This window comes from Micromesistius poutassou (genome assembly GCF_964030765.1).
Source record: "Micromesistius poutassou genome assembly, chromosome: 11".
NCBI classification, from domain to species: Eukaryota; Metazoa; Chordata; class Actinopteri; order Gadiformes; family Gadidae; genus Micromesistius; species Micromesistius poutassou.
Genome location: NC_140281.1, coordinates 3,901,206 through 3,911,527, shown reverse-complemented (window position 1 = coordinate 3,911,527; position 10,322 = coordinate 3,901,206). Strand labels below are relative to the sequence as shown.

General features: G+C 50.7%; 1 protein-coding gene across 1 annotated transcript in view; it reads right to left on the bottom strand.

Annotated features, from left to right (window-relative positions):
- myo1d (myosin 1D) overlaps positions 1 to 10,322 on the bottom strand; it is a gene marked incomplete at its 3' end in the record, with an annotated part of 46,504 nt that overhangs the window by 1,913 nt on the left and 34,269 nt on the right. Inside the window, exons 12-16 of the mRNA XM_084474833.1 lie at positions 9,538 to 9,608; positions 8,079 to 8,153; positions 7,653 to 7,785; positions 7,160 to 7,326; positions 3,879 to 4,102 (exon numbers count right to left, since the gene is read on the bottom strand). Of these exons, the coding sequence (XP_084330959.1) occupies positions 3,879 to 4,102; positions 7,160 to 7,326; positions 7,653 to 7,785; positions 8,079 to 8,153; positions 9,538 to 9,608 (670 nt within the window). The remainder of the gene's footprint in view (positions 1 to 3,878; positions 4,103 to 7,159; positions 7,327 to 7,652; positions 7,786 to 8,078; positions 8,154 to 9,537; positions 9,609 to 10,322) is intronic.

The window sequence follows — 10,322 nt, the reverse complement described above, 5'->3', positions numbered from 1 at the left end:
ACAGAGGAAGGAGGACAGAGGACAGAGGAGAGGAAGGAGAAGAGAGGAAGAGAGGACAGAGGAAGGAGGAGAGAGGACAGAGGAGAGAGGAAGGAGGAGAGAGGAAGGAGAGAAAGGAGAGAGGAGAGAGGAAGGAGGACAGAGGACAGAGGAGAGGAGGGAGGGAGGAGAGAGGAGAGGAGGAAGGAGAGAGAAGGGCGAGTCCTCAGGGAGAATCACGTGGAGCACAGCGGAACGAGTGAGAGCAAAGGAAGGACTAACGGGAAAGGCAGCATGAAATTGACTGTGAATAGACTAGGAAGAATAGGAAGGACTCGCTCACTTCCTTCCCCTCGCTCTCTCTGTCTGTCTCTGCCTCTTTCTATCTGGCCCCCCCCCCCCACCCCCCTCTCTTCCTCCCCTTCAATCAAAGCAACACAATCTTCCTGCACTTTAGTGGGTGCTCAGCAGAAAGGAGGGAGGGCGGAGCTGAAGGTACAGAGCGCTCCTCAGGGCTCCCTCCCCCCCCCCCCCATCAGCGGGGGATGGGGGGGAGGCAGACAGTGGCTAATGACTGACCTATCCCACCAGGAGAGCAGGACCGGACCGGACCCTGGGGCCAGGGGGAGGAGCAGCAGGGGGCCAGGGGGGAGACTGGACTGTAGGGATTGTAGGGATGGGAGGGAGGGAGGGAGGGAGGGAGGGGGTGAGACTGGACTGTAGGGAGGGAGGGAGGGAGGGAGGGTGACTGGACTGTAGGGATTGTAGGGATGGGAGGGAGGGAGGGAGGGAGGGAGGGAGGGGGTGAGACTGGACTGTAGGGAGGGAGGGAGGGAAGGAGGGAGGGAGGGAGGGAGGGAGGGAGGGTGACTGGACTGTAGGGAGGGGAGGCAGCAGGGAGGGAGGGAGGGTGTGCCAGCCACTGATAAGGGGATTGCTTGGCACAGGCAGGGGATCAGAGGCAGAGGGATGTGTGCTGCACAGTGTGTGTGTGTGTGTGTGTATGTGTGCATGTGTGTGAGAGACAAATACAGGAGTCAATGCTACACAATCGTATGTGTGTGTCTGTGTGTGTGTGTGTGTGTGTGTGTGTGTGTGTGTGCAGCACTAATCCCCGTTTAACATGGTTGACCTTGACGGAGGTCAAGATTAAGTGAGACTGTGCAGACGCCTCCATTGTTCCGCCCTGTGATGTTTGTTTGTGAAGGAGAAGCAGATCATCCCCTCCAGGGTGTGTGTGAGTGTGTGTTTGTGTATGAGTGAGTGAGTGAGTGAGTGAGTGAGTGTGTGTGTCTTTGTGCGTGTGTGTGCGCGTTTGTGCGCGTGTGTATGTGTTCATGTGTGTGTGTGTGTGCGTTAATGTATGTGTGTGTGTGTGTGCGTGCGTTCACGTTTGGGCATTCATGTGTGTGTGTGCGTGGGGTGTGTTTGGTTATCAAAGCTTAGGGCGTGTCCCCAGAGACACAGGCAGTAGATAGGATTCTCCTGAGGGTTTTAGAGAACAGCCCCCCCCCCCGCCTCTCTGCTGGGGGGGGGTTAAGGGTCACCCATCAGGGTCCCCTGAGGTCCGTTCAGACGCAGCGGCCCTTCATGTTTGAGAGCTGCAGACTCAGACCCCCTCCCTGAGGAGTCGTGGTCTCTGCGTTCCTGGATTGATTGGCTCGTAAATGTTTGTGTAAATGTTTTAATTACAGGTTGTGGGAAATGCAGTGTGGGTATTTGCTCTGTGACGACGAGAACACACACACACACACACACACACACACACACACACACACACACACACACACACACACACACACACACACACACACACACACACACACACACACACACACACACGCGCCTTGGGGAGTGAACCGCCTTGCTCCAATCAGGACTCGATTTTACCAGGCGAAAGCCAAAAAGGCACGTTTATTGCAAAATCAAAAGTCGTAAAAAATAAAAATAATACAAATCTGGGCGAAATTGACGGTCCTGTCACCCGGAAGGACCGGTCTCTCCACACGAGTGCCCCATGGCTGGGAGAGCCCTGAATGAGTGGAGAAGCGGGCTATTTAAGCCTTGCTTCTCCGCCTGTTCCTCAGGTGCTCTACACCTGGCTAATTGGCAAGCCGGGGTTGCCACAGCACACACACACACACACACACACACACACACACACACACACACAAGCACTCACACGCACAAGCACACACACATTCACACACACACACACACACACACACACACACACACACACACACACACACACACACACACACACACACACACACACACACACACACACACACACACACACACACACAGCATAATTCATTCTGGGCCACAACAGCTTCCTGACAAACTTACAGACAGATTTATGCCGTGTCTTAGTTTGTTTTCCATTAATCAGAGTCGTGCCGTGTGTCACAGAACATATAACTCCATATTCACTCCGATATCCATACCTTACATAACGCGTCTACAGCCCTAGTTCCTGTATTGGTTGTGGATCTCTTCTGTATTCATCAGGTTATTATGAAGCATTCAGTACATCCACACTGTTGGTGTGTGTTTCACTGTTTGTATGCAGGAGCGGTAGGGCCATGGGTCATTACATACATATTTACATTTGTTACACAAACCGTATTGGTAGAAATCAGGTCATGGTCTGTATTGGACTGTACATACACGCACACACACACGCACACACACACATCTACAGTATTAATAGGGGCTTAAGCATTGCGCCGTCTCTCTTGTACAGATTGGTTCTTGATGTGCCAGAAGGGAACTTTAGTACTTCATAAGTATGGAGAAAAAAAGGAAGGGAATAAAATCCATAATTTCCCTCCCAAAGTCTTTTTCTCCTTTAAAGTGTTTCACCTCCTGAAGGCGATGGAGTCTGAGGTTCACTCGGGAATTAGAAGAAGATGAGAGTAAAAAATCTTTTGAGCTCAGAATAATTTGTAGAATATATACACTACCGTTCTAAAGTTCCGTGACCAAATTTTCAGTGACCAAATTTTTTAAGGAAAAGCATTGTTTTTTTCAATGTTCAACATTAAATTAATCAGATACAATCAATCAATACAATCAATACAGTCTAGACATTGTTAATGTGGTAAATGATTCTTCTAGCTGGAAACAGCAGATTTTTAATGGAATATCTACATGGGTGTACAGAGGCCCATTTCCAGCAACCATCACTCCTGTGTTCTAATGGTACATTGTTAAGCTAATCGCGTTAAAAGGCTAATTGATGATTAGAAAACCCTTGTGCAATTATGTTAGCACAGCTGAAAACTGTTGAATAAAAGTGTGAGTTTTCATGGAAAACATGAAATTGTCCGGGTGACCCCAATTTTTTGAACGGTAGTTTATATAATAACAAGTTTAGTAATTCAAGTGTAGTAAAAGTGTCTTATAACTGCCATTCACCTGGCCTTAATGAAGGCCTGATTCATGTTGATGCTGACTTCCTTTCTACTTGATACTCGATTCTCTCCAAACCGTTTAAAAGAAAGTTGTTGGTCCTCAGTGGAGCTGAAACCATCTCTTACTGGACAACGCAGTCTCACTCCGAGTTCGTCAAAAATCAACGCTTGTTCAGGGGCTTTTGGTGTTAACTGCTGACGCAAAGGGTGTCCTTGTGCGTCTTCATTCAACGCAGGGGATTTTCAACTCATTACAATGTAATCCCTCCACAGCTAACCCACGACAGTGATAAGTGCGTAACCCTAACCCTAACCCTAACCACTACTACCCTAACCCTAACCCTAACCTCGAATGAAGGCACACAAGGACACCCTTTGCATCAGCAGTTAACACCAAAAGCCCCAGGCATTGATTTTTGGCGAACTCGGGAGTGAGACTGTGTTGTACTGGAAGAGGATCCCCCCCATCTCCGCCCGCACCACGGGGGGGCCTCACCTTCTGCAGGAAGAGCACGATCCTCTGCAGCATGTCGGCGCGCTGGCCCTCCAGGCTGAACAGGGTCCGGGGGGTCCGCACGAACACCTTGGTCTTGCCGTAGGCCACGTCGTGGTCGAAGCCGCAGCCCTGCAGCAGACGCTTCACCGCCTCGCGGTCAGACGGCAGGTCGTGGTTGGGCCAGGTGAACTCGGAGATCATCTTGTACCTGAGGAGCCACAAACAGGAGGTTCATGTTTGTAGACCTGCTGATCCCATGGGGAGTTCGTCCTCGGCCTTTAACTCTTCCTCTGCTGGGAGCTAGGAGGGTAGTTGACCCAGGTGTGGAGCCTTTGCCTTGCTCATGGGCAGGGCAGGAGGGATAACCCTGGTGCAGAGTCCTTGCTTTGCTCATGGGCAGGGCAGAAGAGTTAACCCATGTGTAGAGCCTTCTCTTTGCTCATGGGCAGGGCAGGAAAGTTAACCCAGGTTTAATGCCCTGGCCTTGCACATGGGCAGGGCAGGAGTATTAACTGGCATCACTGTATGTTATGTGGTGTGGGAGGAAACCGGGTGTATCCATGTTCTATTTGGATGGACTTGGTGAAAGAACATCACACACTAAGATGAAACAGGCACGAAGAGGCTTCACAAGTTCCGTCAACAGCCCACCAATCAGGAGCCGATTGAGTGCATGTGCTCCTGGTTTGAAACCTGATGGAGGAAGTCATTGGACAGAGCTAGCACTGAGAGCTGGTCATGCGTCTAGCACCGGGAAGGGAGTGGGTGTTGTGAAGTGAGTTTGATCCAGTCTCGTTCTCTCATCATCGTGAGTCATTTTCCAGAGAAGCTTCAGGTTTAAATGTGGATGTTTTCAGTCTTCTTTAAAAGCCTCCTTTGAGGAGAAAAGATTAACTTGACTCCCATGGAAACTGAGGAAAGGATAGTTTGCTGTTTGCAAGATGAAATACTGCTTATGGATTCATACTTTGCAATGTTCCTAATTTATTATTCTTTTTAATTCCAACTTTGACGGGGAAAAGAGGTTGGAAACTATCACCAAAAAGAACCTTTCAATTCCTACAAAAAGTTTAAAACCAATGCTGTCCCAAAATAACCCTGAGAATCCTCCACATGTGAATGTTTATACATTTACATTTAGGGCATTTAGCAGATGCTTTTATCCAAAGCGACTTACAACGGTTAATACACACCGACGGCGGAGTCAACCATGCAAGACGACAGCCAGCTCGTCAGGAGCAGTTAGGATTAAGTGTCTTGCTCAGGGACATATCGACACTAGGAGGAGCCTGGGATTGAACTAGCAACCTTCCGGTTACAAGTCAACCTGCTCTACCTCCTGAGCTAAGCCAACCCATTTTGGCAGACTTCCTGTTCAAAGACTCATTTGTTCATTGTGTCAGATATGAAAGTTGAGGAGGTTTCTTATCTGATCTGTGGAATCAGCAGTGACATCATCACAGTCCCGTCAGACACTCGGCCCTGAGCAGGAGAGACTCCCCCCCCCACGGTGACAGGCATGTGCTTGACATTTTGAACACATTCTTCTGAGAGCAGTCTGTCCCCCATCTGACCAAATGCATCCACGTCAATCCAGAGCCCTGACTCCTCCTGGTCCATTCGTATCTGACTCTCTTCTCACTCCTCACTCCTCCCTAAATCCATCTGAGCTTGAAACATCCACGGGAAAAGAGTTTGGACCCAGCCAAAATATTAATCCTTACTGCCAACAAACTGTGGATGGATCACACAACGTTTCACCAACACTACATTGAGTGTGCAGAAAGTGAGGTTTAGGTTCTCCACTGTTCATCACCTGGCCCCCCCTAGCTACTGCCTGTACCTCTCCACCCGAGACAGCGAAAACAACAGCGTTCTCCCTTCCTAGTTCAATTTAAAATGCACTGCCAGCCCAAACCATTAAAGGGCACTTCATTACGGTGTAGGGGGTAAGCCTCAAGGACACAGCTAGCTGGGGACAGAGGCCTAGACCACTACCCCCTATCCCCTAGGAGGACGAACCATTCTGGAGGGGTTGTGACACAGCACTGATCTACTGCCGTGTGGGAAGCGGGTCTCCGGAGAGCAGAGTGCTCTGGGATTAGACAGGCTGGATCGAAACCAGCTCCACTGCCCTGCAGGCCGGTCCCTCTGTTTAAATTGTCTGTTTGAATCGTTCGTGTTCTCCTCAGACCAAGCGGATACAGAGACAGCCGCTGATTGGGCCGTGGGCGGTCTGGCGGCGTTCGCTCCGGGCATAAATCATAAGAGCTACTAGAGATTTTCTATTCATTTAGGAACAAAAGCAGTCAAAACATAAAAAATAAAAAAAAGATTCATCACGTCCCAGTGAGAGAAGAAGCACTTTAAAAGTTCAGAGAAGTGAGTCGAGCTTCATTGATGTCCCAGTTCTGACGACAACATCAAGCTCAACGACAACTGAGGTTTGCTCCAGTGGTTCGGTTCTTCCGGCGATCAACGAATCATCAGTGAGGACCCATGCAAAACTTTGAGGCGTTAAAACCACACATATCATGACACGTTTCATTGATCCAGATTGATTGATCGATGGACCTCTTCTCTGTTTTGGCACCGCACTGGTGGAGTGAGATCCCAGCCGATGTCAGGGGAGTGCAGAGTCGCTCACCAGCTTCCGCAAAAGACTCACGACTCACTTGGACTCCGCATAGCCTCCCATTACACCCCCCACACCCCTTATGCACTTATTGTATGTTGGACGTCCTAGCAGTTAATGTACACGCTTATTGTATGTTGGACGTCCTAGCAGTTAATGTACACACTTATTGTATGTTGGACGTCCTAGCAGTTAATGTACACACTTATTGTATGTTGGACGTCCTAGCAGTTAATGTACACACTTATTGTATGTTGGACGTCCTGGCACTTAATGTACACACTTATTGTATGTTGGACGTCCTAGCAGTTAATGTACACACTTATTGTATGTTGGACGTCCTGGCACTTAAAAACAGTACTTAGCATCGTGTAGCATCTTATCCTAGCTATCTTTGTTTTATACGGGGAATGGGTTAACCTAGGGATTGTTAGTGCTTGGCACTTGGTTCTATGAACATCCTTACTGTACCGACAGCGATATATTGTTGTTTCTGTTTCTTCTGACAGATGTACTTTCGCTTCGGATCGCTTTGGATAAAAGCGTCTGCTGAACGCCCTGAATGTAAATGGTCCGGCAAGGGGGTGGGGGCGGGGCTTATCTCTGCCGGAAGCGGGGGGCGGGACTTACCTCTGCAGGAAGCGGGGGTAGGTCTGGCGGTAGGCGAAGCCGGCGCGGCGCACGCGCACGTTCTCCAGCAGGCCCAGGTACTCCACCTGGTGGCGGCAGCGCTCCTGCTCGAACAGCAGCGGGGACTTGACGTCGTTGGGCTTAATGCAGCGCACGTAGTAGGGCTCCTGCAGACAGACAGCAGCGAGAGCACAGGGTCACCACCGGGGGGCGGTAGAGCACAGGGTCACCACCGGGGGGCGGTAGAGAGACACCACCAGGGAGTGGTATAGTACAGTACCGTAAAGTATAAGCTAATTTCAATCCGTCAACACTCAAACCAGTGGCTCATTGGACCAGTCCATCAACACTCAAACCAGTGGCTCATTGGACCAGTCCAACAACACTCAAACCAGTGGCTCATTGGACCAGTCCATCAACACTCAAACCAGTGGCTCATTGGACCAGTCCATCAACACTCAAACCACTGGAGCCTGTAGGGTTCCCGCCTCACCTTGCAGGCCAGGTTCTCCACCAATGAGATCATGGAGTTCTTGAAGAGGGTGGCGGCGGTGAGGGGCCGCTTGGTCACCTCGGTGATCCGCAGCTTCCCCTCCGGCCACATGGCCTTGAACACCGGGTTGGAGCTGGAGGAGGAGGAGGAGGAGGAGGAGAGGAAGGAACCAGAGAGGGAGGAAGAGAGAGGGGAGGAGGAGGAGAAAGAGAGAGGGGAGGGGGAGGAGGAGGAGGAGGAGGAGCAGGAGGAGGAGGAGGGATCAGATGAACCAGACTCCTCTTCTGCTGTGTTCTCACACTGTGTTCCTGAGCCTACTGGCTCATCAAAGCCGCCAGGGTGTGTGTGTGTCTTGGTGCATGCGTGTGCGTGTGTGTGTGTGTGTGTGTGTGTGTGCATGCCTGTGCGTGTGTAACAAACACACACCTGTTATACAGCAGCCTCTTGAAATCCTGGAAGAGAGTGTCTTTGTTCTTATCGATGAAACCAACCACAGAGTACCTGGTAGGAGAGAACACACACACACACACACACACACACACACACACACACACACACACACACACACACACACACACACACACACACACACACACACACACACACACACACACACACACACACACACACATCTTTGTTTTCCATCATTGTTCATTTCTCTCCTCCTCCATCTTGTAGACAGTGAATGTTGTTGTAGTGACAGTTTGTACCCAGACAGACAGACAGACAGACAGACAGACAGACAGACAGACAGGCAGACAAACAGGCAGACAGACAGACAGACAGACAGACAGACAGACAGGCAGACAGACAGGCAGGCAGAGAGACAGAAGAACAGACGGACAGGCAGGGAGACAGACAGGCAGACACACAGACAGACAGCTGTAGGAGAGCAGGCTGTGGGCCGTGTGTGCTATCCCCCTCCCCATCAAGACCACCCCCACCCGCCCCACCTCCCCTGGTCCTGGTTCACCTCAGCCTCCCAACCCCCCCCCAAACCCAACCCCCCCCCCCTCTCTGCAGGGAGGGGCCCTAACCAGCCGGTTCAGACCTCTAAACGCGGCTCCTGGGCTCCAGGGACCGGGAATTAGTAACATCTCAGGCTGCCTGGACATCATTAGGCAGTCACTCTAGTCTATTTGTGTGTGTGTGTGTGTGTGTGTGTGTGTGTGTGTGTGTGTGTGTGTGTGGACATTTTTGCAAACGTTTTGTTTTGTTTATGTTATAATATTTTGTTAAAAAAAATCCTATGAACATTTCTGACTTCTGTATATTATCGTGGACAGAGGTCACAGCTGGTCCACCACCACCAGAGGGACCAAACTTATAACTCCAGGCCTTCAATGAGCAGGTAGGGGTCAGGCATCGTGCTCAGGGACACATTCAGACTGCGGGGACATCGGGGATCGACCCCAGAGCCTTTCAGCTGGAGAAAACAGCCCTGACCACTACTGGACTCTCCTGGATCTCCTGTGGAAGGGACGACCAGAGACCTGCTGAGGGTGGGGGCCAACTTGCTAAAGCAGATGTAGCCTTTCGCAGCCCCTTCACATCCCTGGCTAAAACCAGCCATTAACCAGACAGACAGGTAGACAGACAGACAGACAGACAGACAGAAAGAAGAAAAGACAGACAGGTAGACAGACAGACAGACAGACAGACAGACAGACAGGCAGACAGACAGACAGAAGAACAGACAGACCGGTAGACAGATAGACTTAAACATAGCAGCGACCGTTCCGAGCGAGGTTCCTCAGAGCCAAACCAGTGGACCTGACGCCCCCCGGTGGCCGCTGGCAGTACTGCGGCCGGACCGGTGACACGATGTCAGTAGTGAGGAGGAGAGTGACAGGAGACGACGGGAACAACAACGTTGGTTACTTACACCACATTCCCTGCATAGTGCTTGACGCGGAAGTCTCGGTCAAACTCCAAACTCTTGTCCGTGGGCGAGAGCTGAAAGAGAGAGAGAGAGGGGGGGATTAAAGAGAGACTGTGAGAACAAGATTAAACATTAATGTCCATTCAACAAGAGCTAGGGGGAGTAGGGGTAGCCCTCAGATTAAACAGAGAAACATCCGACCCCAGTGACCGACGTGCTAACGATGCTAGCTGACGGGGGACACTGAAGACAAAATGGTTGTCAAACACGTCAGCAGAAATGTCTGTCTTGCTAAAATGCGCAAGCTTACAAAAAAAATGTGTGTCTTGCGTTCTCTTTGTGTCAAACACCATATGTTTGTTTTGGGAGTTGGGGTTGGGTGGTGTCTGGGTCGGGTGGTGTCTGGGTTTGGTGGTGTCTGGGTTGGATAGAAGTTGACAGACAGGTGATGGGAGGAGGGAGAGGGGGGAGGGAGAGGGGGAGAGCCGCTGGGAGACAGAGCGAACGAGAGAGAGAGGAATAGTGTGAAAATGAGAGAGAGTGTGAAATACAGTGCCAGGGGGAGAGGAAGAGAAACATGAAGACAGAATGTGAGAATGAGAGACGGAGAAAGATATTATTACAGACAGAGAGACAGTGAGAGAGAAAGAGGGGGAGAGAGAAAAGGGGAGAGAGAGGGGGACAGAGAGAGAGAGGGAGCGAGAGGGAGAGGTAGAGAGAGAGACAGAGAGGGAGAGAGAGAGAGGGGGAGAGAGATGGAGAGGGAGAGGGAGATAGAGAGGGAGAGT